The following is a 27238-nucleotide window of genomic DNA, read 5'->3' as shown; positions in this document are numbered from 1 at the left end:
GACACACAAGGCCTCAGTGTGTGATTCCATGTATGTGAAATGTCCAGAACAGGCATATCCACACAGACAGGAAATGGATTCGTAGTTGCCTGGGGCTGGGAGAGGGTAGGTCTGGGATCCCCAGCAGGGGCATCTTGGGGGCCCTGGGCACATCTTCTGGTCCATTCCCCAACAAAAAGCATAGTCACAAGCGTTAAGTTCAAATTCAACTTTTTTTTTTAATTTAAAACGTCAGATTAAGTGGTGGCAAAGGGGCTGCCTCCACAAGCGTCCCTCGGCTGGACAGGATGGTCAGTACCAGCACCCCCATCCTGGGGTGCAGGAATTTGAGAGTGACAAGCAGAGGGCCCTGACCAAGTTTGAGAGTGTGTCCCGCAGAGTGCCTGCCTGTGTGGGGCACTTGTGGTCAGCACCTTCAGGGAGTCCCGCCCAGTGTGTCAAGTGTGGGTTTGCTGTCCTGTGTCCTGGGGCGGGTCTTGGAGAGCTGGTGTAGCCTGTGTCACCCTCCCCACACCAGGTGTGTGAGCTGCTGAGTCCCTGTGTCCTGGGTTATGCTGCTCACGGGTGGTGTTCCCGTGTCCCTGGACCGTGATGTACCCTGTGAGGTCGTGGGGTTCTATGTTCGTGGTGCATGGCGGGTGACTTCTCTGGGTTCCAGGTACTGGGGAGGCTGAAAGCTAAAGGGATGCTACAGAAATTTAATTTTAGGGGGGCTGGAGCCCCCAAGGTGCAGGATCAGGCCTGGCCCCAAAGGGTAGACCCCCACCCCTCCTCCAATGGGTGGGGGTGAGGGAGGGACCATGACCAGAGCTTGGTCTTCTCTGGATCCTCAGGGTGGCCAATGCCCTCATAGGTGCTCACTGCGACAGGACAAAGGGGAGTTCTGATGGGGGACCCCATCATCTCTCAGCCCCCACTCCCATCCTGGGAGAGCCACCCATCCTCAGTTCCTTCACACAGATGTGACGATGTGGGGACCAAAGTTGATCCCATCAAACCTCGACAGCCAGAAGTTACCCAGAATAACCCACCAAGAAGCTTTGGGGAAGTTTTAGTCAAAGGGAGTGGCTCTCACTGGTTAAGGCGGACTGGTAGTGTTAACACAATTCAAGACCTGATCAGCACCCGCCCAGTGGTCCCACCATCACCCACGTATGTGTCAAATAAGTCCCACCTGGTAAATCTCGCATGGGCAGGACCCTTGAAACACGATCTAGCTGCTGGATCCCACCCCGCTGTGCCCACAGACCCGGGAACCCCACGGGAGGGCGAAATGCAGGCATTTCCGCAGAGGCCCGCCAAGGCAGGTCTAACCTGAGGCTGTCCCCCATGCAGGGTCACCCCACCTAGGCTGAGTGGGCCGGGCAGACCAGCCTGTGCACACACCTGGGGACCTGGGCTAGGATCTCCTTGATACGAACGATGAGCTTCTCATGCTGGGCAGGGTCACGCTCGATGGCACCGTGCAGCCGGGCCATGTAGAAATCCACCGTGCTGAGAGTGGGCGTCTCGCCCGTGCCTGGAGATTGCAGGGGACCGGTCAGACGAGCCCAGCGCGGGAGGCACCGCGGTTTGGACTCTACAGGAACAGAGGTCTGAGGGTAAGGGCAGGGTCCTGGGGAGGGGGCTCTTGGCACTTGTCGAGGGGGCCGGGTGGTCAGGGCATCTGAACTGGAAAAAATGAACGTCAGCTGTGGGTGGGGGTAAGGTGTTAGTTGGCGGAGGCGAGGTCCTGGTGGGGGGTACGGGATTTACTGGGGGAGGAGTTAGCCAAGGTCAACTTTAGACACTTGTGAAAGGCAGGGTCGGAGGGGATTGCAGCAGGCGGGGCCCGAAAGTGAGGGCGGGCCTGGCGCTGGCAGGGGTCAAGGAGGGCGGGGCAGCCGCGCTTAGAGCTAGGAGGGGTTAGGGGAGCGGCCGGGGGCGGGGCAACCACCAGGTAGGCGCAAGCCAGACTCTGGGTCGTTAAGGGGTCATAGGGAACTGGGCTCGGGTGGTCAGAGGTGGGGTTAGCGGGGTGGTCTGGGGAGAAGCAGGGGTTTATGGAGGGAGGCCGGGTCTGTGGGTAGGGACTCGTGGGGCAGGGTCATAGAGATAACTCGCTAGGTCATAGGGCAGGGTAGGCGGAGTCAGCTAGGGCAAGATTCTCCCGGTGAGTCGGAGCCGAGCTCCAGGTAGTTACGGGCGCAGTGGGGGCGGGACTCGGCGGGCGGGGGCGGGGCTTCCGCACCCGGCACTGGCAGCGAGGCGAAGCTGGCAGTGAGCGCCTGGCGCACGGCCTGGAGCTGCTGCTGCAGCGCCAGCATCCGCCGCTCTTCCAACGCCAGCTCCTGCTCCAGGCGCTCGCGCGCGCTGCTCATGTTCTGCGTGTGCCTCTGCAGCACCGCATTCTGCTCCTCGAAGGCCACGTTCATCTTCCGCAAGCGCCGCAGCTCCGCCTCCCGCGCTGCAGCGAGGAGCTGGGTCAGCCTGGGGTTTCCTCCCCTTCCCTCTGCCGGGCCTTTGCCCTAGCTGTGACCCCTGCCAGGCCTACTGTCTCTGCTCTGCCTCGGGGCTGGGGGAGGAAGAGGGCTCGGCTTTTAGGGGTAAGTTCCCCCCACCCACTGTCTCTGGCCTTGGAGCCAGCCCTCTTTTGGCCCATCCTCTCTCCTAACACCTGCTTCCCCAAGAACCCCTAGTTGGCGCTCACCTTTGTTTTGGTCCAAGAACTCTTCAGTGAAAATGGGGACGTCGAAGGTGGAGAAGCCATCGCAGTCCCCACCCTGGGACAAGACAGGTGGCAATATATTTTTAAGGGGGCGGCCCCCAAGCTTGGGGGGGGGGGTATCTCCTCGAACCACTTAGGTTCAAGTCCGTTCAACATTCCCAGGGCCTCTACTTGCACAGTATGAACAAGGGCGCTCACTTCCTCCCATGAGTGTAGGTCTGGTTCATCCCGAGGGCCTAACCTCCAGACCTCTCACCCAGGTGCTCTCCTTGGAGGAGGGGCACTTACCTTGTGTCCATTCAAGAGAGTATTCATGAGCCCGGAGCCAGAGTCCTCTGGTGGGGGGGAGGGAGGAGGGCAGGGTCAGCCTCCCAGGTCTCCTCTGACCCTGCTTTGCTTTACATGCGCTGTTCCCCCTGCCTGGAACACCCTCTTTCCCCTCCCCCATATGAACCCCTTGGAGGGGGACAGGTTGATCTGCCAGGGTCATCTATCTCAGAGCAGGCACTCAGCTGCTTGGGAGCTGGGGCCCTCCCACCTTTCTTGATCTTCTTTTCCTGGATCTTCTCGGTGCACATCTTGTAGGCTTCCGACTGCTGGTATGCCCGAAGCTCCTTCATGTACTGCTGCTTCTCCCGCTCAGCCTCGTCCAGGTACCGCTGGCAGGTAGCATGAGAAAGCTTGGCCCAGCCTAAGGGCAGGGGAGGCCTCCAAGGCCAGGCCCCCATCTCCATCACTCAGTTTACTGTGCTGCACCTTCCCAGAACTCCCTACTACCCTTCAGACAAAACCCCGCCCTTCAGCCTGTTGCTCATGGCACCTCCTAGCTCCTCACCCCAACACCAGCCTTTATAAATCACCGGTTTGAGTGACTGCACGCCCCACCTCCAGGCTGCCCTCCTGCATCCATTTTGCCTGTTAAAATCCCAATTATGAGGGTGCAAACACGTGGTGGTTTTTGTTACCTTTCCCTTCTGTTTTTGCAATTTTTAAATTACCAGGATTTGAAAATCAGAAGGTTTTACATAAAAATCCAGCCCCCAGCACTACGTCTTTAGACACTGGGTTACCACACTGGTGAAGTTTCACGTCTACTCTCACCTACTGCTACCCTCCCACAACAAGCTGGGGAGGCTTCATGGGTGGTCAGTTCTCTAGGTGGAAGGAAGGACCCTCCACACCCTTTGGGGGCTGTGGCTGCGGGGTTTGTCCGAATGGATGGGGGGAGGTCAGTGATACCGTGTCGGCCCCATCCGCCGCCCCCTGCCGTCCACCTGCTTCTCAGCCGGCTGCAGTTTGCTCCACTCGGCGCCCAGCATCTTGGTGATCTCGGGAAAGGGCAGGTCCGGGTGGCGCGAGCGGATCTGCTCGCGCCGCTCATTCAGGAAGCGCACGTAGCCGGTGACCGGTGCTTTGGGACCGTTCGGCAGGATCTTCTTCCGCTTCTTGCCCTTGGGCCAGCCACGCTTCTTCACCGGCTGCAGAACCGGGCCGCCCCATTGGAAGGGGTCTGGGGCGGGGCTTTGGAAGACGTGGGCGGGGCCTAGCTAGGAGGTAGAACCCGGAAGGCCTGAAGGTGTGGCTAGGATTATGAGGGGATTTAGAGGTACCCTGGACGGGGGTGAGACGATCAGAGGTACTGGGGACACGGGTTCGGGGCTGACTTGTTGTGGGTGTGGCCTCTGTAATATAGGCGTGGCTTGCTCTGTATAAAGGGCCCACCGGACCTGCGGAAGTTGCCTTCCCCGGGAAGGCGAGCAGTGGGAGGAACTGGTATTCGGTAGAGAGCAGGGCCTGAACTAGAGTGGCAGTGGCCTTTGGGGGCGTGGCACCTAGCAGAGGTGGGGTCTCAGTTTCCAGAGAGAAATCTGGGCTGTGGGCGGAGCCACAGCAAATTCAAATCTAGTTCAAGGCGGGGCTTCAAGGCTGTGGTGCGAGACCCAGGGCCTCTCCCACCACAATGCGGGGACTCTCACCTCCTCTTCCTGGGAGCCCTTCTCGCCGGCCCGCGGGCCCTCGCCGCGCTCTTGCTTGACAGAGACCACGAAGCCCCCATGCTGTCCAGGAGCCTTGCCACCCGCCGGCCTGGAGCCATGGGACGCCAGGGTCACTTCCACCCCCCACTCTGACGGCGGATCTGGCAGCAGCGTGGGGGCCTGAGTCCTGAGGGGACGGGTCGGGGCTGGAGCGTTACTAGGGCCAGTAGGGACCCCGGGGAAGGCCTTGAGCCAGGGTGGGGTTAGAAGCCCGTGGGGGCTCTAGGGGAAGACCTGCCCGGGTGGGTGGCGGGGAGTCAAAACCCTGGGGGACGGGTCGAGGAGTTCCGATGGGGTGGACGGGGGCTTAGCTGCAGCCTCGAGTGGGATGAGGGGAGGGGATGTCGCACTCACGCGGCCGCCGCGCCGGGCTGCTTGGAGCCGTGGGACATGGCGGCTCCCGGCCGCACCTGGAACGCAGACGTGTAGCCGAGTGAGGGGCGCCCGAGCCGCCGACCGCGGGGCCCGGCTGGGGAGCCTCGGAATGCCGGGCCCGGAGCGCTTCGGGGGGGCCGGATCCGGGGGCTGGGAGGGCCTCCAGGGCGGGCACCTCAGGGATCCTTTGTTGGGCGAGCGGGCGCCGGCAGGCCCTGGTCCTGCCTCCCTGGCCTGGGACGGTCCCCCACCCGGCCTCGGGACCCCAGTGCTCCCGCCCCCTCGCAGGGCCCCGAGTTCCCCTGTTGTTTTCACCTCCAAAGAAACTTTCCCGGACCTCTCCGGTGCCGCGACGCTCCAACCAACCGCCTCGAGCCCTCCCCTGCCGACCGCCCCGCCCCACTCCGCCCCCGGCATGCTAATGATGGCCTCAGCGAGCGGTCGGATTGGGTGCGCGTGTTCACTGGGACTTGACCATGTAGATGAGGGTCGGCGCGCCGGTCAGCGATTGGCTGGTGCGGCCGCTGAGCCGCGTGGGAGGTGGACAAGGAAGGCTGCGGGCGGTGCGTCAAGTTCGGCTGTGCTCGGCTGCTCTCGGAACCAATCAAAGCGTTTTGAAGCCAAACAGGCGGAGTCTCTTAAAGGGCCAGTAGGCGCGGCGCGGACTCCCTCCGAAGGCGAGACTCCGGCTGCTGCGAGTCCGGAACCTGTAGGGCTGGTTTGGCCCCGCCCCAGTTGCCATGGGGATGGCGGCAGGTTGCTACGGAAAGGGTTAAGGACCTTCGGGGTACCCCCCTGCACCAGGGCAAGGTGGAACCGGTTCTTAACTTCCTGAAAATTTGGCGGGGAAGTTTCCCGTTTATTGACGGGACTTACGACCCCCGACGCCCCGCTATGCCTGGCCCTGCTCTGAGCAGGGGCTTCTGGACGCAGGAGCTGTACTCCCTCCTGTGCAATGGGGACATTGCATTGCACGTAGTCCAGGACCAGGACGCTGGGATACTGTGAAGCTGAGACCAGAAGCCAGACTGGAATAATTTGGAAAAAGGTGGTGAGACAGGAAGGCTGGTAGGACCTTACGAAGTTGGAGGGGCAGGAGGCTCTACCGTGTGATCTTGGGTGCCCCAGGCAGCAGCCTGGTTTTTCCATTGCCTGGCCTGGGGTTGCATCTACTTCCAGAATGCCAGGAGCGGTCATTAAGGGCTCACGATAGCCCATTAGATCCTAAATAATCTGCCGACATCACTTTCTGTCCTCATCTCCCTCCACTCTCCCCCTCTTTACTCCACACCCTGTGTTCCTAAAATATGTTCATTTCATTCATTCCCACCTCTGAGCCTTTGCACTCTCTGTTCCCTCCACCCCGTGTGTTCTTTCCCCAGATTATCTTTCTAGCTCACTGCTTGACCTCCTTTAAATCTTGCTCAAATATCACCTCTGAGTGAGGCTTTCCCAGGCTTGTACCCCACCTCATACACCCCGTCTTATGTTTTCTTGCTGTATTCCCAGCACCTAGAATAGTGCCCATAGGAACGCTCGATACATATTCATTATGTATCGAATGATGTAGAATGTATGTATCATTCATTCATCAAATGAATGAATGAATCCTGTACATTTCTAAACAGGCAGATGCAGCGGCTTTGTAAAACAGTGTGACAGCTCCTCAGAAGGTTAAATAAACATGGAGTTACCATGCGATCCACAATTCCACTTCTAAGTATCCACCCAAGATAATTGAAAACACTCATTCACACAGAAACGTGTGCAAGAATGTTCACAGCAGCAGGATTCACAATAGCCAAAAAGAAGAAACAACCCAGATGTCCACCAATCGATTAACAAATAAAGAAAATGTGGTCCAAAAGAATATTATGTAGAACAATATAATATTATTGGCCATAAAAAGAAATAAATTGCTGATTCATGCTACCACAGAGTTGAACCTTGCAACATGATGCTTAGTAAAAGATGCCAGTCACAAAAGGCCACATAAGTGTGTGATTCCATTTATATAAAATATCCAGAACAGGCAAATCCACAGACAGAAAGTGGATTCCTGGTTGCCTGGACATAAATAACTAGTGGGGAGGAGGATGGGCAGTGACTGTAAACAGGGTGAGGTTTCTTTTTGGGTGATCAAAATATTCTAAAATTAGACTGCAGTGATGCTTGCATAACTCTGTAAATATGCTAAAAACTATGGAATTACACACTTCAAATGGGTGCGTTATATGGTGTGCGAATTAAATCTGGCTAAGAGGATAAACATGTCCGGGAATCTTGACAGACCCAGATTCCAGATCCTGCTCTGTTGCTTCTTGGGCTGTGTGATCTCCCACGTCTCCCTTGCCTCTCTCTGCTGGGTTGAAAACAATCAAGGGGAGCCTTGCAAGCTGCAAGAAAGGGGACGATCCGCTCTCTGAGCCCCGCCTCTTTTATTTGATTGACAGGTCTGGTGTTGCCCTAAAAACCGTTTTTTCCATTCCAGGTACCACCCAAGGAATTCAGGGCTTTTCCTGCACATCAAAAAGAAATGAAGCATTTTCAGGTTGATTTTGAAAGTACTTTGTAGCTCTTTGGCATCAAGAAAAATGCCTTGCTACAAGGATATTTTCTAGAAAAAATAAAGGTGGTATTCAGTTCAATTTATGAGATCTATATACACACCCCACCCCACCACCAAGCAGCATTTATGCTATTTGACTTCACACATTTATCTAAAAGCATATCCTTTTTGCCTCAAAATTATAAACCAGTTTTTCTTGGCAACATGAAGCTCTCTCTATCCTCAGCTCTCAGTACAGCCATTTAACCATGGCTGTCTGAAGGTGTACTTTCATGTTAGTTTCTTTGCATTCATTTTCGTGCTTCATTTGGAAATGTTTGTAGTATGAAGGCAGGAGGAGCATCCCAGTTTGTACTCCTAGAAACAGGAGATCCATTTGTACAAAATTAAAGTAGTGTATTAAGGCCACCATAACTCCCCATTATCAGCTTGTTACATTTCTTTTTTAATTCAAATTTATTGAGGTGACCATTGTTAGTAAAATTACACAGATTTTAGGTGTACAATTCTGTATTACATCATCTATAGATCACATTTTGTGTTCACCACCCAGAGTCAGTTCTTCCATCATCATATATTTGACTTGTTACATTTCTTACTAAAACTTTACACACACACACACACACACGCACACACACACACACAGAGGCTGTTAGTGTCCTCGGGCTGCATGAACAAAGCACCACAAAGTGGGTGGCTTAAACAACAGAAATTTATTGTCTCACAGTTCTGGGGGCCAGAATTCCAAGATCAATGACTTGGCCAGGATTGGTTCCTCCTGAGAGTTGTAAGGGAGAAATTGTTCCATGCTCTCTCCCAGCTTCCAGTGGTTTGCTAGCAACCCCTGGCCTCCCCTGGCTTACAGAAGCGTCACCCCATTTCTCCCTCCGTCGTCACATGATATTCTTCTTGTGTGTGTGAGTCCGTGTCCAAATTTCCCCTTTGTATAAGGACACCAGTCATAGTGCTGGTGACTCAACTAATTACATCTGCAACCACACTGTTTCCAAATAAGGTCATATTCTGAGATCCTGGGGGTCAGGCTTTCTCTTATTAAGTTTTTGGGGGACACAATGCAAAGCAGAACACATGCATACACATGTAACTTAAATATGTGTTTGTATTCCTATAAAAAATATGAAGTCAGATCTTGCTATTGTGATCACACTGCCCTCTTGCTGTAAACATCAATCTGCAATCTGCTGCTTTCATGCTGTAACATTTCTCCCAGTGCCGTTATATGTTAGGCATACAGCAGTACCTCAGGCTCTCTGATGCTGGGTAACATTGTACAGTAGGACTGGACCACCGCCTGTTTAGCAAGTCCTGGCTGATGCTACTTAGGGTCCTTCCCAGTATCACAGCCCCGGGCCACAAACATCCCCAACCTACTGTCTGAGGCCCATGGACTGCTTTTCTAGGGTAGGTACGAAGTCATGAAATTGATGGGTTGTGGCCCTTCCCATTTAAAATTTTTAATGCTTATTTGCCAACATGGGGTGGTTCAACTCTTTCTTCTCCACCCCGAGGAGAAATCAGGGTGCGGGTGGTACTCCCAGGATATCCCAGCCCTCTAGGCGCTTTTTCACAGAGCAAATTTAACAAAAGGGATCACTTTAACCAGTGTTGAAAGGCTGAGAATGTGAAAGGGAAGCACAGGGGTAGCAGCTGCTGGAATGAAGGGGTGTGGGGACAGAGGTCTCAGGCTTCTGAGGAAGGGAACCCCCGCTACTGCTAGACCCTCAGATGCTCAGGGAGGTGGCACTGAACCCCAGCTGTGTGACTTGAGCAACTCACCAAAACTCTGTGTCTTAGTTTACCCCTCTGTGAAGTGGGATAGTAATTATCGTTGAAAGGATTTACTGAGTTTAATTGACGCTTGGCACTCAGAACCAGGCCTAGCCAGTCTGTGCTACACAAGAGTAGCTAATACTACTCTTGTCCACCAAGAATGAAACCCCTGTTGCAGAGAATTTTCTAGTGCTGGGGTTCCACCCAGGGGCCATTCAGCCCTCCAGGGGACACTGGGTGATGTCTAGAGATGTTTTTTTTGGTTGTCACGACTGGGTGGGAGGGATGCTCTGGGCATTGAGTGGGTGGAGGCCAGGGATGTTGCAATGCACAGGCACAGCTGCCCACCACAAAGAATGATCTGGTGCCACAGGCCCCCGACTCCAGTCACCTTGTGACCTAAGGGCCTTTCTAAGGAGCCTGGAAACCATCCCTCCCCTTTCCTCCCCCACCCCCTCCTCCACCCTCCACTCCTGGTCATCCTGGGCCTGGGTCAGAGAGAAGATGAAAGGAAACACCCCCACTCCCCTTCCTCCCCCACATCCCTTCCCCCGGTCCGGTCCGGGGCCACCAGGACATCCGATCTCTGGCCAGGGAAGGGGGGACGCAGGTTTGGCGTCAGACAGGCAGCTGAGGACGCTGCTCTGGGGATATCAAAAGCTGTCCGGATCACTCCCGACCCCACGCCTATCAGTCTGTCCTGTTCCCAAATCGGACCCCTTCTTATTCAGGGCACATGTGCTCTCCACTGGTTGCCCAACCTGCAGCTGAGGTCTGTGTTGGAATAAACCGCCCCACCTCCACCCCCATAGGACTTTTTATCTAACCCTCCCACCCTTTCTCTGATCCCTACCTTAACTCCTCGTTGACCTGGGGGTCCTTACTCCTTATCTGTCATTCAGTCACCCTCTGAGTCTCATTTCTTCAGCGACAGCCCTGACCATGGGGGCTTGGAGGGTCCAGCTCTGTCCTCCTCCCTCAGACTAGGGGCTTCAAATCTTCTGGGCTCCAGCATTGCCCAGCATGAGCCCAGATCACTGAATGAATGAGTTCATGAATGACATGACGCAGGGACAGCTCCCTGGCTGGACCCCAGGGTCAAGGGCAGCCTTTTTCCTGCCTTCCCTACAGTTAAGGCCAGGAAATAGCCAGCTCCAATAGGATCGGAACCCAGAGGTGTGTTGGGGCGTCCCCCTCCTGCCTGTGCTGGGTCTGCAGAATAATTCCCTGGGTTCCTGCCTCCTCACAGGAAGCTGATAGAACAGTGAAGAGTGAGCCACTTTGTCCTATTCAGGTGGACCCTCCCCTGTCAGGGAATAAAGAACTCAAAGATATTAGAGGTCACATGTTGCTCAACAAGGGATGTCAGTCTGAACCTTAGTTTTCTTATCTGGAAAATGGACGTGAAGTGGTATAAAATCTCTTAGGGGTATCATGGGAAGAAAGGAGGCAAGGAATGGAAATAAAAAGTTTAGGCTAGTATTTTTAAAAGTCTTTAATTTTTCTTGGAGAAATCTAAAGAGAGCTTGGCCTGCAGGAAGGAAAGAATTGAGGTTCTTATCTTTCCTTATCCCTTTATCTCCTCCAAAGCGGTCTATCCTAATATCTCCTCTTCCCCTGCTAGGTTCTCTTTGAGCATCCACGATCCCACTCACACCGGTTTTTCAGGCTCCTTTTGATAAAAGAGTATATGTTGTGGTGGTGGTCTGCATTAGGTGGGGGCTGGGCTGGACACCCTTTGGGCTGCCAGAGCCTCAAGTTTATAAGTGGGTTCCTGTCTATTTCCCAGTTTCTATCGCCATTTCTGATTCTCTGCCTGTATGTCCACCATTCAGTTATTTGCCATATTTATTTTTTATTTTAATTAAATGTATTGGAGGGGTAACATCAGTTAGTAACATTATATAAATATCAGGTGTACAATTTATAATGCAACATATGTGTACTCCATTGTGTGTTCACCATCCAAAGTCTAGTCTCCTTCTGTCACCATGTATTTGACCCCTTTACCTTCTTCGTCCTCCTTCCCCCCTCTCCCCCCCCACCCCCCGGGAACCACCATTCTGTTGTCTCCACAGATATTTCTTGAGCTCTTACTATGTGCCAGGCATTGCTGGACAATGCAGTGACTGAGACCGCCCTGGTCCCGGCCTCCATCAGGATCATAGTCCAGTGAGGACAGACAAGATGGTTACAGCTAAGGGTAGGAAGCAGATATCAGGCTTGTGATGGGGGAAGTCCAGGGCACGGTGGGAACCCAGAGTAATAACTGACAGGGGACAAGGGCTCACTGAGAACGCTTTCTGGCTGAGAATATTAAGAACTAACATTTCCATCACTTCCATCACCATATATTTGATTCCCTTTACCCTCATCTACCACCGCCCTCCCCACCACGTCCATCACTTTTAACATACATTATACCCATTCTAGAACTGGGGAGACTGAGCCCCACGAAGTTAAGGGACTTGTCCCAGCTGGAACAGCTAGAGGGGTGGGGCTGGTCTGGACGCCGTGACTCTGGCCACGCAGGTTTAAAACCATTCCTGGAAGAGGCCTGGAGGCCGGGGTGGGGGAAGGAGGAACCGCAACCAACGCTTGGAGGAACTTGAAACCGCTTGTGTGGTGACCCAGTCGAGGGAGGGCGGTTGGAGGAAGCTGGGGAGGGGTCGAGAGCACTGGCCTACGAACTGCATGCACCTGACTCACTGTGTCAGGTGAGCACTGTGCGCCCAGAGCGCTCAGAGCACCTTCTCCCTCTTTGGGCGTGTTTCTGGCCTGGAATTGGGAGACTTGTTCCGCCTCTCCCAGCTGGGATGAGGAAATCCACGTGGGGCGCTTGGCACAGTTGGCGCTCATTAAATGCCAGCTGGTGTTATTATGATGATTATCCTCATTATTATCCTTAAAACTAATTAATTAGAAGTAATACGTCCTCTCCGCATCCGACCGTGTCTCTCCAGGCCGGGAAGTTACCGGACCCCAAAGGAGGCGAGACCTCCCCCCAACCCACACCCCAGCCCACCCCGTTCTCCCCGGGCCACATTAGGCCTTGTAAAGCAGCGGGCAGGCTAGGGTGGCGCGGGCCTGGCGACGGGAGTCTGAGGGGAAATCTCCTTGCGTCGCCCCCAACTTCCGTGCGGAGGGTCCCACAAACCAAAGCTACGGTCGGTCCCTAGGACCACGCGGCTCCGTGGGCGCCGGGCTAACCCAGAGGCCACGCCTATCTCCCCGATTACTGGCTCTCGGGCACCGGCGCACGGCCCCGATTGGTGGAGGCAGCCGCTGCTCCCACGATGCCCCGCCCCACCCGGGCTGCTGTCTTGGACTCAGCGGCTTTGCGGTCACTGGCGCGCCGAGCCGGGCGGGGGGGGCAGGGCGGACGCGAGCAGCGGCGGGGAGTGCGGGACGCGCAGGGCCAGAGCCAGGGTCCAGTTTGCGAAGCGCCGGACGTCCCCGCCCGAGCCCGGAGCGCCGCCATGGGCCCCGGACCCCCCGCGGCTGGAGCGGGCGCGCCCCCGCGGCCGCTGTCCCTGACGGCGCGCCTGAGCTACGCCGTGGGCCACTTCCTCAACGACCTGTGCGCGTCCATGTGGTTCACCTACCTGCTGCTTTACCTGCACTCGGTGCGCGCCTACAGCTCGCGCGGCGCCGGGCTGCTGCTGCTGCTCGGCCAGGTGGCTGACGGGCTCTGCACGCCCCTGGTGGGCTACGAGGCCGACCGCGCCGCGGGCCGCTGCGGTCGCTGTGGGCCGCGCAAGTCCTGGCACCTGGTCGGTAAGTCGCAGCCGAGCCGCCCCATCCGACTTGCCAGCCCAGTGCCCTCACTGGCCTGAGCCTCCCCCGCTTCTGTCCGCCCCAGGGCCTGAGCCCTCTGTCTGACTACTTAGCACCTCTATCTGCCTGACCCAGGGGCCTCCCTATCTGTCTGCTTAACTGCCCAGGCCCCCTTCTGTCTCTGCCACATGTCCTGAACCCCCCCCTTTGTCTGTCCCGTGGCCTGAGTCCCCCACCTCTGTCCGCTGTATGGCTCCCGTCTGACCTGTGAAGCCCCCTCTATTTGACTGTTGGTGTGACCCTCCAGTGTCACTTCCCTTCGTCTGTCTGACCCCTGGTGGCTCCCTGAACTCGCTTTAGGTTGGGTCTGACTGCCCAGTGCTGCCTCTGTCCATCTGTCTGGTCAGGCTTGATCTCCCCATCTGTCTATCAGGGTGACCACCAGGACAGCTTGGTCTGAGTGAGGGTCAAGCTGCCTAGAGACCCCTCTGTTCTTTCCCCCAGCGCTCTCTGTCCATCTCCTCCCCCATCTCTGGTGAACTGTCACTTGGGCATTTGGGAGGAGCTGCCCTGGCAGCTGAGAGTTGGTGGTGGGTCAATTAGAAGGGTCAGGGATCTGTGATTGGCTGACCGGGATGGGGTCTGAAGGGCAGATAATGGTGTTGCCCTCTGGCCTGGGGATGTTGCGGACCCAGAGGGCTGTTGGGGAGGGGAGGAGGCGGATCCCAGGGGGCTGGGCACCCTGCCCTGTGCACACCAATGATAAGGCCTGTGTCCGGGCATCCCTTCTCTGCCCACCGGCGTTCTGGGCTTTGAGATTAGCCCAGGCCACTTTCCCTGCTGTTCCTCCCCTGGCAGGGGTGTCTGCTGCATCCTAGCAATGGGGGCTCACTGGGCATTTCAGGAAGCAAGGCCAGGAATCCTGCCACTTGGGGAATTCTGGGCGGCAGCTTTCTAGAAGGCAGGAGGGGCTAACTGGTGTATTCTTGCTCTTGGAAACAGTGACCTGGGAGGCAGTGATTGGCCTCCGGCCCTCATAGATGACATTTTTGTGAGGTGCCGCAGATCGCCACGTGACCTGAGGGTAGCTAGCATCACTGCCACCTCAGCCTGGGACTGGATTTCAGGTTTGTCAGGTGCTGAGGATGCCTAGGCTGTGTTTGGGCCACTTTAGTCTGCAGGAGACTCAGACCAGTGACTGCATCACCTGAAAGCGGGCATTCGAGGTGTCCCTCTTTGGGCTGATGTTGGGTTTGCTTGCAGAGCTGACCCCCGGGTCTCAAAGGCAGGCTTTTTAAAAATAATAATAGTGTCAACTCATTGACACACAAACAAGGTACAGGTAGTTCTTATGCCAGAGAGATGAGTGGGGTAATGGGGGGGGGAAGGGCTATTTTTTTGGGGGAGGGTCAGGGGAGACCCCATCCAGGGAGATGGAGCCAGCATGAGAAGGTAGCCCTGGCAGTGGGCAGTGCATGTGCAAAGGCCCAGAGGTGGGACCTGTTACCATCTCAGAGACTCCAAGCCTGACTCTGCTTTCATAGGTGGGGGGCCTGGGATTCAGTGAGGGTCCCACCTGACCTCAGGAAGAACCTGAGTCCCCTTGCAGAAGCGGGGTGGGGAGGGGCCTGGAGGCATTTTTGTAAATAAAGGACTGAGGCTTTGTGTTTATGCAAAACAGGCCTGGGAGATGGGTGCTCTTACGAGACACCAAGGCCTCTACCTGCACCCCTTCCATTTTCTGGGTGGATGATCTGTGGGGAAAGGAAGCTGGGTGCCTGATAAGGTGATTTGAGCAAAGGTCACCCTGGCAACAGTGCCCACTTCTCTGTTTGCCCCTGAGTCTGGGGGGTGGTGATTAACTTGTTCTTCCCCTTAATAGGCCCTCGTGGCTTCCCCATCGAGCCCAGAGAGGACCTTCAGAGCCAAACGTGGACACTCCTGTGGGGTCCAGGCTGGGGCAGGTGTGGACTGGGCTTCATAAGAAAGAAGTAGAACTCTGGAGGATGGAACATTGGCTTTGGGGTTTTGAAAGATGAATAGGAGTATGTGTATTTGTATGTGGGGGACATTCCAAGTTGTTGAAAGGGCTTGTGTAAAGGTGTGAAATATCATGGCTTTGAAGCTGCTGAGGCAAGAAGTGGCTCAGAGTAGTTGGATCTCCTGCTTTCACACATTAACTCTCAATTTTCACATCTACCTCAGGAAGCAGATATTTCCATTATCTCCATTTTCTGGAAACTGAGGCCCAGAGAGGCAAAGTCACATGCCCGAGACCCACAGCCAGGCAGCCTAGCTCCAACAATGGTTAACCTGGCCTGGGCAGCAGCAGGGTAGAGTCCATCCAGGGCAGCACATTCTTCTGACTAGAGTCTGCAGTTGGCCCCTGGCCCCCGGGTGGCCTCAAGTCCTCAGGCATCTGCCCAGGATGCCCCTCCCAGTTCCAGAGAAAGAGCCAGGCTGGTTTTGTTTTCATTTCCTCATCCCAGGACTGCTGGTTAGGCCCAGAGTCTGGGGATTAGGTCACATCTGGAGCCTGGGGGAGGAGGAAAGTCCAGCTGCTAGTCTCCTTCTAGGTGCAGGGATGGGAGAAGGCTGCAGGACTGGAGGGAAGGAGCAAGACTGAGTTCAGCAGGCTGGATTTTCAGCTCTGTGGCTCACTCAATGGACCTCAGTTTCCTCATCTGGAAAATGGGGATGATAATAATAACACCAGTATAACACACATTCACCCCTTTGGGCTGTAAATAGAGGCACTGTTATTCACTCCGTCAAAAGATATTGATGTGCCAGGCTCTGTGCTGGATGCCAGGGACATAGAAGTGACTTAGAGCGATCAGGTACCCACCCCCACAGAGCCCATAGTCTGGTGGCAGAGGCAGGCAGGAAACAAGCAAAGAGACAGACAAAAGAATTCCTGCATGTGCTGAGGGATGTGAAGAAAAGAAAGCAAAGTCCACATAGAGTGTGTCGGGGTGGGTAGGGGACTGCTGGTGACGGAGCTGGTCAGGAAGGACTTCTTTGAGGAGGTAGCATTTGAGTTGAATCCTGAGGGATGAATAGGAGCCAGCCTTGCTAAGATGTTAGGGGAAGAGCATTTGAGGCAGAGGGCACAGCACATGCAAAGATCATCCTCTAGGGCTGGTGTATTGGAACAGCAAGGAGCCCTGTGTGGCTGGAGCAGTGAGTGAGGGCGGGAGGGAGGTGAGGTCAGGGGAGGGGACGGGGCAGGTCGAGCAGGGCTGGTGGGCCAGGGGAGGACTTGAATGTCCTGAGCTACTGGAATGTTTTCCAGGGAGAGATCCTCCTATGGGCTGATGGGGACCCTGGGGCTCAGAGAGGGCGGAGTTCAGCATCACTTGATCTCCTGACTCCTGATGGCCCCACAGGATCCTTGATAGGAGCTGGGGGCGGAAAAGCCCCATTTCTTGGGTGAGACAGGAAGGGAAAGTTGTGGGTGTAAAGGGTGCGTCTCTGGTGGGCAGTTCTCCAGGGCTCCCCACAGCGCTCTTTCAACCTGCTATGTGACCTCTGGGGGACCCCAGATCTCTGCCTCAGTTTCCCCATTTGTCTCAGGGGCCATAAGCCTGGGGCGCGCTGGCCTGCTGATGCCACATACCCCACTGTGTGTCTTTGGGAGGGTCTCTCGCCTTTCTATGTCTATTTGATCCCCACCTGGTCACACCCCAGGGAGCCCTGGGCCCCTGTGGGAAGGCCAGGTGATGTGACCTCCCGCTCTGCCCCATCCACAGGCACCTTCTGCGTCCTGCTCTCCTTCCCCTTCATCTTCAGTCCCTGCCTGGGCTGCGGGGAGACCACGCCCGAGTGGGTTGCCCTCTTCTACTACGGGCCCTTCATTGTCATCTTCCAGTTTGGCTGGGCTGCTACACAGATTGCCCACCTCAGCCTCATCCCCGAGCTCGTCACCAATGACCATGAGAAGGTGGAGCTCACAGCTCTCAGGTATCACCTCGCAGGGCAGGGCAGGGATGGCACACGCAGAGCAGGTGAGGCCGGGGGACCCAGGGCCACCCTGTTTGTGTGGGCGCTGCCTGGTGGTGCGGCTCCGGGACTCTCAGCAGCCGCTTGTACATCTGGGAAGGTGTTATCAGTCAGCTGCTGCTGCTTGCGGAACAAATGGCCACAAAGCAGCTTCAAACAGCACACGGTTAATGTCATGGTTTCTGTGGGTTAAGAGTCTCTCTCGGCTTAGCTGGGTTTTCTGCTTCAGTATCCGTCTTGAGGCTTCAATCAAGGTGTTGTCTAGGGCTGGTTTCTCACCTGAGGCTTGGGGTCCCTCTACCCTGCTCAGGTACTTGGTGGCAGAATTCATTTTCTTGCAGATGTAGAGCTCATGGTGGCTTGCGGTGCTTGGAGACATGCATCAGATCTCAGGGACGGCTTCAGCCCCTTCTCTAAGAATCGCCTTATTAGGTCAGGCCCACCCAGGATAATCTCCTTTAATTACATCTGCAAAATCCCTTCACCTGTGCCACAGAAAGTTACCTCCACATGGGAGTGGCATCCCATCATAGTCATAGGTTCCATCCTCAAGGGGAAAGGGTTCGACAGGGCAGGGCCAGGGCTTGGGGATTTCTGGGGCCATCTTAGTATCCTGCCTGCTGCACGTGGATATAGTCAGTGCCTGGCTTATTTGTTCACTTGCTTGAGGTGCTAAAGGAGGTTATTCTGGATTTCATGATCATAGGAGCATTTATGGAGTGCTTGCTGTATGCCAGACACAGTTCTAGGCCCTTCACATGAATTATCTTCTTTAATCCTCATGGCAAGCCCAGGCTATCATGTGCCCAAGGCCAGACAGAGCAAGGTACCTATGGGACGTGTGCAGTAGGAAAAAGGTACAGGAGATGACAGTTCCAGCCAGAAGGGACAGCACATGTGAGGGTGGCCAGTATGGCTGGAGCTCAGAGAAAGGCCTGGCTCACAGCTGGCGCTCGGTAAGTGTGTTATTCTTGTTAGGATAGCCTCTTTGTTGAGGGTCCCGTCTGTCTCCACCTCAGCCTGTTTGGCCCAGTCTGGCTTCCTCTCCACCCCTGCCTTTGAGTTCCTCATTATGACCAAGAGCTACAGGCGCTAGCAACAGGGGATGCTCAATGACTGGGCCCCCAAGGGCCCCAGCTGATGGGACAGGCTGGGCTGGGCCACGCCCACATTCTGGGGTACTTTCCACCTGCAAGTGCTTTATTGCCATCCTTGTGTCATCTTCACTGTGACCTCGGGGATAGTCTTGATCTCACTTTCATAAAGGGAGACTGAGTCCTGCTGAGATCCAGAGGCCCGCCTCCCCTGCCCACCCAGCCCCTGAAGGGACATTGCTCTAGGGCTACAGGCAGGAGCAGACCCCGATGATTCTAGACTATGGAGACCTTGCCCTGTTGAAGCCCAGGATCAGGGTACCAAAAATTCCAGAATTCTGGCTTCTGAGCATCGCGGATTTTCAGACTTGGGTTGCAGCTCTGACTGGGCCCTGCTCTGAACCCCAGCTCCTCCCCCACCCCCATCACCGTGGTCGTGGGTCAGAGTTGTAAATCATCAGATAAGGTACAGACTGGGGTAACTGAGGCCAGCAGGGGCTTCTTTGGGACCACCCAAGGTTTGGCGGCTGAAATCACCCGTCACAAGGTTCCCCGGACGCCACAAGTAGCTCTGACTGCGGCTGCCTGGGGAAGAAGTGGCTGTGTGGCTTCCTGGGCTGCCATGCTGAGGCCTTCCCTGCCCTGCCAGGTACGCCTTCACAGTGGTGGCCAACATCACCGTCTACGGCACTGCCTGGCTCATGTTCCACCTGCAGGCCTCTGCACACATAGGGCCCATGCAGGATGCCAGTGACCAGCTGGGGGTCCAGGATGTGCCAGTGTTTCGGGTGAGCTGGGGCCGGAGTGGGGATGGGGGCAAGGCTGCTCCTGGGCAAATAGGACAACCCCCCAGGTCCTGATCACGGGGCTCGGGCCTCGAGAGCTACTGCTGACCCGTTTCCTGCCTGGTCCCCAGAACCTCTCCCTGTTAGTGGTGGGCATTGGAGCTGTCTTCTCACTGCTGTTCCACCTGGGCACCAGGGAGGGGCGACAGGTGGAGGAGCCGGACGAACACAGCCCCCTGTTGGCGCCTGCCACTGCCCGGCCCTTGCTGCTCTGGAAACACTGGCTTCGGGAGCCGGCCTTTTACCAGGTATGTTGTGGGGAGCAGAGCGGGCTGCAGTGGCTACCGCTCTCCTCCTAGGCCCTGACCTCTGCGGGGCTGCAGTCAGGGATAGCCAAGAGAGGAGCAAACACATCCACTGTCCATTCCCCACCCAGGGCAGACATTGCTCGGCACTCATTGCTCTCTTCTCTGCCCGGACCAGCTAGGCAGTCACTACTCGTGGATCAGATGCTAGCTGTAGCTAGGCCCCTGGCGCTCCCTGCAGATGGGAGTGGAGAAGGGCCCTGCCTGACCCCTGAACCCTCCGTCTGCCCACAGGTGGGCTTCCTATACATGAGCACGAGGCTCATTGTGAACTTGTCCCAGACGTACATGGCCATGTACCTCACCTATTCCCTCAATCTGCCCAAGGTGAGCTGGGCAGGGCGGGGGCGGGCCAGGGCCATGGGCCTCAAGCCCAAGCCGCCTCACCTGACACACCCATGCCCACCCACTCTGCCCCGCAGAAGTTCATCGCCACCATCCCACTGGTGATGTACCTCAGCGGTTTCTTCTCCTCCTTCCTCATGAAGCCAGTCAACAAGTGGATCGGAAGGAATGTGAGTGCGCCCAGGGCCGTTGGGGGCAGTGGGGAGATGCCCGATGAGGACCCTGAAATTCAGACGCGTGCAGCCCGGGTGATTTCAGACCACAGCATTCACACCTCGTCTGGAACCTGAGTCTCTAGGCCCTGGCTTCTGAGACTCTTGGAGCTACAGAGCTCTAGAACTTTCTGACCGGTGTGCTAGCCAGGGTGGCTATGAGTACCTGAAATGTGGCTGGCATGACTGAGGAACTGAATGCTCCATTTTACCTAATTTTAATTGATATGCACTTAGATGTAAAGCCACCTGTCTCTAGAATGTCAGCTCTCTGGTCAGAGCTGGGGGCTCTTTGGGGACAGTCCAACTTGACCCCCTCACTCTCTGGGCTTGGGGCTGGGGGCTGGGGGGGGGTGGATTGAAGACCAGAGAGGGCAAGCCCGTGAGGCAGGCCTGATACTGGTCTCTGCTGCAGATGACCTATTTCGTGGGCCTCCTGGTTATCCTGGCCTTCGCAGCCTGGGTGGCGCTGGCAGAGGAGCTGGGCGTGGCTGTGTATGCAGCGGCTGTGCTGTTAGGCACGGGCTGTGCCACCATCCTCGTCACCTCGCTGGCCATGACAGCTGACCTCATCGGCCCGCACACGGTAGGGCTGGTGGGCAGGGCCAGGTAGGCGGGTCTTGGGGCCCGGGGCCTGGCCACGGGTGCTGACCGCCTTCCTGCCTATGTCCCCCCAGCACAGTGGAGCCTTTGTGTACGGCGCCATGAGCTTCTCGGATAAGGTGGCCAATGGGCTGGCAGTCATGGTCATCCAGAGCCTGTACCCTTGCGCGTGAGTGCGACTCATGCAGTCATTTAACCAGAGTCTACCGAGTATGCTGTGTGCCAGGCACTGCTCCAGGTCAGGGGATTTGGAGTGGGGTTCATAGGCCTGGGAGACCTGGTTGTTTCTGAGCTCGGGCACTTTGTTTATTCATTCAACAAACCCTGAGTCTGCTGTGTGTGCTGAGGTATTGGATGTGAGTGGGCAGGACTACGGGAGAGCCAGAATCTGTGTCACTCAGATATTCGGAACCTGGGGTTCCAGACCCAATGGTTCTCACGTTGCAGAAGCCCAGGATCTGGGAAGCAGAGCTGGCCTGGTCCTCTGTCCTTATGGAGCTGGGGGCAACAGCAATCATGTAAACCACACACATAAACGTGTGGTCGACGAGTGGTGTGAAGAACACCACATAGGAGGCCTGATTGGGACAGGAGGTCAAGGAAGATTTCTTGGAGGAGGTGACATGGTCCAGAGCCCCGGTAGAAACCAGGGAGTTCTAGGCAAATGGGGAGAATAGCCAGTGCAAAGACCCTGGGGCAGGACCGTACCTGACTTGGACAAACAGTGAGGCGACCCAAGTGGCTGGAGCAGAGTGAGGGGAAGAGAGGGAGGAGGGGAGAGGGGAGGGCAGGGAGGGGGCGGGGGCAGGTTGCAGGGCCGTGTGGAGGACTTCGGCTTTCACTCAGAGGGAGGTGGGCAGGAGTGTGGGGCCTCACTTGGGTGCTCACAGGTGCTCTCTGGTGCCTGCTGTGGGGAGGACAGTCTGGAAGGTGAGGGCTGGAACCTGGGGACCAGGGCAGAAGTGTGCATTGGTCCAGGTGGGTGGTGATGGGCGGGAGCAAGTGGGCAGATCTGGGATAGATTCTGAAGGCAGAGCCAACAGTGTTGGCTGAAGTATCAGATGTGGGAGGAGAGTGGGGGGAGGAGGGCGACCCCCAGGTTCTAGCCTGACTGCTGGCTGAGGTGGGAGGAATGGGAGGTCCAGGCTGGAGGGTCCCCACGAGTGTCCACTCACCTACGCTGTCCTCCCCTACCCCAGCTCAGAGCTCTGCTGCAAGGCCTGTGTGGGCTTCTACCACTGGGTGATGGTGGCCGTGACAGGTGGCGTGGGCATGGCTGCCACCCTGTCTCTGTGCAGTCTTCTCATCTGGCCCCTCCACCTGCGGAGCTGTGAGTTGTGGACCCCCCTCCATCCCCCTAAACACCCAACCTGGCCATGAGTGGGCAGCCCGGGGCAGAGACAGGCCCCATGCTCACTAACCCCACCCCTCTCTTGCAGGGGACCCCGGAGCCCAGCCCTGACATTCCCCCATGGCCTCCTGTCCTATGCAAATGAGCTGCGACTGTGCACATTCTATGCCCTGCTCTTCCGGGTTCCACCCCTCCTTCCTTGCCTGGCTGTGGGGTCAGTGGGTGGTGAGGGCAGTACCCCAGCTGGGGTGAGACAACTAGCTAGGCCCTCTGGTATCCAGGGGCCCATGGGTTTGGGGGTGCCCGAGTCTAACTCTAAAGGATGAGTCAGGGTGCCCTGTGTGTTGCACGAGGGCAGGATGTGAAGGTCCTGGGGCTGCACTGAGCTCCACATCATCCCTGGCCTGGCTGGGATCTCATGGGTGCTGCTAGGCCCCCCCAAGGATGGCGTTGTCACTTAGCCTTCCTGGATCCCCAGCCTGGGGGTCCATGTCCAGCTCCCTGCACCCAGAACGCTGTTGACAGTGAATAAAGAGCCATTCACGGTGACGAGTGGCCTCAGCTGTCTGCCTGGGGATGTGGCTAGTAACTAACTCCCTTTACCAGACTGCCCAATGCCCTGATCCCCAGATGTGGACAGATGCTCGGGGAGAGGCGCAGTGTCCCCGCAGGGGGACGGTCTTTATCAGAGAGTGGGAGTGTGGACAGGTGGGGGCTGCTGGCCAGTGGATGGGCAGTAGGGTTCCAGGTCCCACTGCCGGTAGTTTTGGGCCGTGTAGCGTGGACGCTGCTGCGCCGACAGGTAGGGCACGTGGTTGGACACCTGCCCCCGCGGCTCCACCCCGCGTCGGTGCCTGTCGACCACTGTGGGGCAGAACCTGGGTTACCTCCTGGCCCCAGGCAGTGTCACCCCCGGCCTAGGTGGCCTTGTTCCCGCCCCATCCCGTGGCCTCCGTGACCCTGGCCTCACCGTATTCCTTGCCCCAGATGGGTCTGTCTTTCCATAGCATGGTCCCCCACCGCGTGCTGGGGGCCTTGTGCTGGGCAGGCATGATGGGGTCGTACCAGGCGGTCTCCCGAAGGTGCTGGGTGTAGGCTGCTGGGACAGTGAGTGGGGGAAATCATCTCTGGCCCTCGCCCTCCCCTCGGGGCTGACCTGGGTCAGGGCAGGCAGGCTGGGCACTCACCCGAGGGCATGCCCCGCTCCCGGTGGCTGTAGCATCCGTGCCAGTGGGAGTAAGCCTCGCGGTAGGGGTTGTCCAGGGCCCGTGGGAGCATGTACCAGGCTTCGCGGGAGTCTGAGTTGGTTAGGCCAGTATACCACAGCTGGCCGGCCGTGTCTCGTCCCATGGGCGTGTACTTCCAGCATGTTGCCTGCTTGATGGCCGGCATCCAGTGGGGCCCCTCCAGGGACAGGTAGTCATCACTAAGGGCCAGGGAGGGGACAGAGGCTGAGCCTGCGGCTGTCCCCTGCCCCTCCCTGAGCCACATCTTGCCCGTCTCTAGAATGGGCCTTTTATCCTCTGCCACATGTTGTGGCATTAAGGGTGCAAAGGCCTGGCCCATGCTGCGTGGCCTTCTTTTTCCATCTCCACTCGGCCACGTGTCCTTCAGAACTGGACACCCACGCCCAGGCTGGCAGAGGAGAGGGAGGCTTCCCCCTTCTCTGCCACATGCTCCCCAGGGACACCAGGGAGGAGGATACAAAAGCTCTGGCCACTCCCAGGGTCCTAAGTCCTTTTCCAGCCTCCCAGACCCGCAGTCCACTTCCTCCAGGAAGTCCCCCGGCCTGCAGGCACACCAGGGGAGGTGGTCTTGGCTGAGCCGTCCAGATTCCTGAGACAACCCTCAGAGAAGTTATGTCATCGTCATCCACCTAGTCATCAGGGACCAACTGAGTGAAGACAAGTTCACAGTTAAAGGATAAGCTTTGTAGCTACATATTCGTGCCTGTTCCAGAGGGCCCCTAATGCCAGAGCCTGTCCTAGGCTGAGAGCAGCAGGAGGGCTTCCCAGAGGAGGCGGCCCACTCCAAGTGGATGGAGTGACATGTGCAAAGGCCCCAGGGCAGCAGAGGACAGTTTAAGGAACAGAGAGGCTGCAGTGCAGAGAGGTTAGTGGAACTATGCTAATGATGGCAAAAATCAAACCTCAATGAGGTACCATTAAAACTAAAATTAAGGAAAAGTGAAAAAACCCCAAACTAGTGAAACTTGCTTAAGCAGACTCCTCAAATGCTAATTCCTTCCAGAACACATGCTAGTAGCACCACTGCCCCAGAGACAGCTGTGCGTGTGCTCTGACCTGGTGAGTTCGATCCTGGGAAATCACCTGAAGAATGAGGCTGGCTACCCCAAGATGGCCTCAGCAGGCCACTGACAAAACGCTTTCATCTCTGCCCTGTGCGGAGCCCAGCTCAGAGTTCTTACTCCAGTGGATCCGATCAGAGCATCAAAACTAGAAACGCACAGGTCTCATAAAAGGTGGGACAAGCCTGGTCGTTTCTAGAACATCAGCCTCAGGAGCCTGACGCAGCCTGGGTTTGCACCCAGAGATGGTTCAGGACCACCTATGGTGCTTCGCACTCTAAAGCAACATGCAATGACAAGTGATTGTTCACTTACCCCAGGCCGGACCTGGGCTGCTGCTCTACCTTCTTCTGCCTTCTTCCAGAAGTGGGCAGTGTATGGGTGTGGCCCTTATAGTACAGAAATGTGGGAACCTGCTGCAGTTTCACATCATGTTTAATTTTCTTGGCAATGGAGTGGCACAAAGGGTGCTTACTCCTCTGTTCTTTTTATTTTATAGCTGCAGAGTAATCATTGTAATGTACTGAAACAGTCACTTATTAATGGATACTCTACTGGGTTGAGTGTCCCCCCAAATTCACGTCCACCTAGAACCTCAGAATGTGACCTTATTTGGAAACAGGGTTGTAACAGAATTCGTTAAGATGAGGTCATGGTGGGTTAGAGCGGGCCCCAGTGTCCTTGTAAGGAGAGGGGATCTGGACAGATAAGGTCACGTGATGACGGAGGCACAGATGGGGTGGTGCGCCCACAAGCCAAGGAGCGCCAAGGACTGCCAGCAAACCACCAGAAGCTGGGAGAGCATGGAACAGATACTCCCTCAGCCTCAGAAGGAGCCAGCCCTGCCGACACCTTGATCTCGGACTTCTGACCTCCCGACTGGAAGAGAATAAATCTGGTTTGTCAGCTGCCTCGTCTGTGTTGTTACACAGTCCCAGGCAAGTCCTAGACACCTGTCTTCTCAGTTTCTGTGTGGGCATGCGACTTGTGCACACAGTGAGTGAGCAGGTGTGACCTACACATGCCCCTGCCCTGCTCTCACCTCTGGTGGGGAGGAGGGGACCCCGGTGCAGGTGGGTGGGAAGACGCAGGGATCAGCCAGGGGAGGGTGCAGTGCCAACGTGCCTTTTATGAAGTAGTGACAGTCAGGAGAAGCCAAACCAAATCCAATCACACCCAAGAACCAGACAGGCCATGCTCCAGCATGGTGGGCACTCACCTGTAGCAAGGTGCCGGGAAGGCCACTTCGAGGCTCCCCTGGGGGACGTAGGGCCTGGCAGCCTCCTGCCTCAGAGTCTGCATGTCTGCCTCTGGTTGCTGGGTGCTCCTGCCTAGAAGGCCTGTGGGGCCATTGTTGACAGCAACAAAGGCCGTCCTGTGGTGTCCTGGCAACAGTCCTGACCATTCCCTCCTGCCCCAGTAGAGGGGCTGAAGGAAGTAGGGCCGTGCCTGGGAGGCTCGGGCCCAGCGATCCCACCACCGCTTCTCTGGCCTCCTCCCCATGGTCCCCCTCCAGGGTCTCTGTGCCAAACAGCTGAATTTCACTCCCGCATCCTCAGCTCCACCTTTCCAGGTGCTCAGGCTGGGACCGCGCCCCGCCCCCCCTTCCCAATGCTTCCCTTCTCACCCCCATCCAGCCCTTCATCTGTTTACATCAGAGCAAAAACCTGCACACACATGTTCACAAAGCAGCATGATTCACAACTATCAGAAAGTGCAAACAACCCAAATGCCCATCAATTGGATAAGCGTGACCCGTCCACACACTGGACTATTAGTCGGCCGTGAAAAGGAGGGAGGCGCTGCCACTCGCACAGCATGGATGGACCTTGAACACACGGTGCTCATGAGAAGCCGGCTACACAGTGTGATTCCATGTATGTGAAACATCCAGAACAGGCAAGTTCACAAACAGGATGTGGGATCATGGTTGCCAGGGGCTGGGGATGACAGCTAATGGGGAGGGGTTTCTTTTTGGGGTGATGGAAATATTTTGGAGTTACACATAGGTGGTGGTTGCACAACATGGTGAATGTACCAAATGCCACTGAATTGTTCACTTTGAGGTGATAAACTGGAAGTTACGTATATTTTACCATAATTTTAAAAAGTAACATAAAATGCAGAATTTGCCCCTTTCACCACCTCTGCCTGGTCCTGGCCAGTCACGTCCTCACCTGCCTGGCAGACCCTCCTCGGTGGCCTCTGCACCACTGTTGTCAGGTCTCCACACAGCAGTCTCGTCCCTTCTCAATTCAGCACACACTAGGCACCTCCCTCCCTCGGGACAGAAGCCCAAGTCCTCCCGTGGCCACAGGCCCTGCATGACCTGCCCCCGTCCCTTCCGTCTTCCCCTCGCTCACTCTTCTCCAGCCACACGGGCCTCCTCGCTGTTCCTCCAACACGCCAGGCACTGTCCTGCCTTAGGGCCTTTGCACTGGCAGTGCCCACTGCCTGGAAAGTCCTTGGCCCCGGTGTCTCCTGCTTTTCTTTGGGCCCTTGCTCAAAAGTCGGGTTTGTAGCAAGTCCCGGATTCAAAGCTGGCCACTCCCAAAGCCTCCTACCCATGACATAGCACGTATGTCCCTCTCACATACCATTCAACAGAAGCTCCATGAGAGCAGGTCTTGGGAGCTGGTCTGTTTTGTTGTCCCCAGTGCCCAGACTGCGGATCTTCAGCTGGAGGGAAGGGCCTAGGGTGCTCCACCTGTCATGGGCAGCAGCGAGGTCCCCTGGGTTCTCCCGGCCTCACTGCTGTACTGGCTTCTGCCTCACCCTTCACTTTTTTCCCCCTTTACTGAAAAAGCTACACTTGATGACCACCAGAAACCCAACAGACCTTGCCTCAGCCCACCCGGGCCTTCACCCTGCTGCTGGCCTCGGTCACCCCGTGTCAGGTGGAGGTGACGGCAGCGCCT

General features: G+C 56.5%; 3 protein-coding genes across 12 annotated transcripts; 1 reads left to right on the top strand and 2 right to left on the bottom strand.

The window, feature by feature from the left end:
- Nucleotides 1-198: 198 nt before the first annotated feature.
- On the bottom strand, nt 199-5535 carry HMG20B (high mobility group 20B). Of its 9 annotated transcripts, none has more exons than XM_074337572.1 (10): nt 5434-5535; nt 5098-5153; nt 4684-4870; nt 3947-4254; nt 3246-3415; nt 2996-3042; nt 2690-2762; nt 2231-2446; nt 1387-1519; nt 199-860 (listed from the first exon to the last, which is right to left on the bottom strand). In XM_074337572.1, exons 1-10 carry the CDS (start codon nt 5533-5535, stop codon nt 848-850), a joined length of 1305 nt encoding a protein of 434 aa, XP_074193673.1. In that variant the 3' UTR covers nt 199-847. The 9 variants fall into 9 exon arrangements, with proteins under 9 accessions (XP_074193673.1, XP_074193676.1, XP_019599839.2 ...); XM_074337575.1 differs by having other exon boundaries at nt 4684-4792; nt 5434-5534; XM_019744280.2 differs by having other exon boundaries at nt 3246-3366; nt 3982-4254; nt 5434-5533.
- A 7262-nt stretch (nt 5536-12797) lies between these two features.
- Nucleotides 12798-22561, top strand: MFSD12 (major facilitator superfamily domain containing 12). Its single transcript, XM_019744122.2, has 10 exons — nt 12798-13255; nt 17008-17218; nt 19001-19139; nt 19268-19444; nt 19736-19828; nt 19924-20016; nt 20474-20644; nt 20736-20830; nt 21861-21991; nt 22101-22561. The coding sequence occupies exons 1-10, from the start codon at nt 12958-12960 to the stop codon at nt 22121-22123; spliced, it is 1431 nt and encodes a 476-aa protein (XP_019599681.1). The 5' UTR covers nt 12798-12957; the 3' UTR covers nt 22124-22561.
- Nucleotides 22562-22663: 102 nt separating this feature from the next.
- TEKTIP1 (tektin bundle interacting protein 1) lies at nt 22664-25897 on the bottom strand. Of its 2 annotated transcripts, none has more exons than XM_019744127.2 (4): nt 25540-25897; nt 23200-23438; nt 22983-23111; nt 22664-22876 (listed from the first exon to the last, which is right to left on the bottom strand). In XM_019744127.2, exons 1-4 carry the CDS (start codon nt 25821-25823, stop codon nt 22698-22700), a joined length of 831 nt encoding a protein of 276 aa, XP_019599686.2. In that variant the 5' UTR covers nt 25824-25897; the 3' UTR covers nt 22664-22697. The 2 variants fall into 2 exon arrangements, with proteins under 2 accessions (XP_019599686.2, XP_019599687.2); XM_019744128.2 differs by having other exon boundaries at nt 22983-23108.
- Between the last annotated feature and the right edge of the window lie 1341 nt (nt 25898-27238).

The sequence above is a fragment of the Rhinolophus sinicus genome, linkage group LG07 (genome assembly GCF_036562045.2).
Source record: "Rhinolophus sinicus isolate RSC01 linkage group LG07, ASM3656204v1, whole genome shotgun sequence".
Classification (NCBI taxonomy): Eukaryota; Metazoa; Chordata; class Mammalia; order Chiroptera; family Rhinolophidae; genus Rhinolophus; species Rhinolophus sinicus.
Note: the sequence above shows the minus strand (reverse complement) of the source record. Positions and strands in the feature narration are given on the sequence as shown.

What these genes read in the sequence shown, in the direction of transcription:
- TEKTIP1 (XM_019744127.2), bottom strand. Translation starts at nt 25,823, where the DNA reads ATGGGGAGGAGGCCAGAGAAGCGGTGGTGGGATCGCTGGGCCCGAGCC. An exon ending in TTCCCGGCACCTTGCTACAG is followed by an intron (nt 23,439 to 25,539) that starts GTGAGTGCCCAC and finishes CCTGGCCCTTAG; the next exon opens with TGATGACTACCTGTCCCTGG. An exon ending in CATCTGGGGCAAGGAATACG is followed by an intron (nt 22,877 to 22,982) that starts GTGAGGCCAGGG and finishes TCTGCCCCACAG; the next exon opens with TGGTCGACAGGCACCGACGC.
- MFSD12 (XM_019744122.2), top strand. Translation starts at nt 12,958, where the DNA reads ATGGGCCCCGGACCCCCCGCGGCTGGAGCGGGCGCGCCCCCGCGGCCG. An exon ending in ATTCCCTCAATCTGCCCAAG is followed by an intron (nt 19,829 to 19,923) that starts GTGAGCTGGGCA and finishes TCTGCCCCGCAG; the next exon opens with AAGTTCATCGCCACCATCCC. An exon ending in ACAAGTGGATCGGAAGGAAT is followed by an intron (nt 20,017 to 20,473) that starts GTGAGTGCGCCC and finishes TCTCTGCTGCAG; the next exon opens with ATGACCTATTTCGTGGGCCT.
- HMG20B (XM_074337572.1), bottom strand. Translation starts at nt 5,535, where the DNA reads ATGCCGGGGGCGGAGTGGGGCGGGGCGGTCGGCAGGGGAGGGCTCGAG. An exon ending in CCGGGAAAGTTTCTTTGGAG is followed by an intron (nt 5,154 to 5,433) that starts GTGAAAACAACA and finishes TCTGCGTTCCAG; the next exon opens with GTGCGGCCGGGAGCCGCCAT. An exon ending in GTTCTTGGACCAAAACAAAG is followed by an intron (nt 2,447 to 2,689) that starts GTGAGCGCCAAC and finishes TCCTCGCTGCAG; the next exon opens with CGCGGGAGGCGGAGCTGCGG.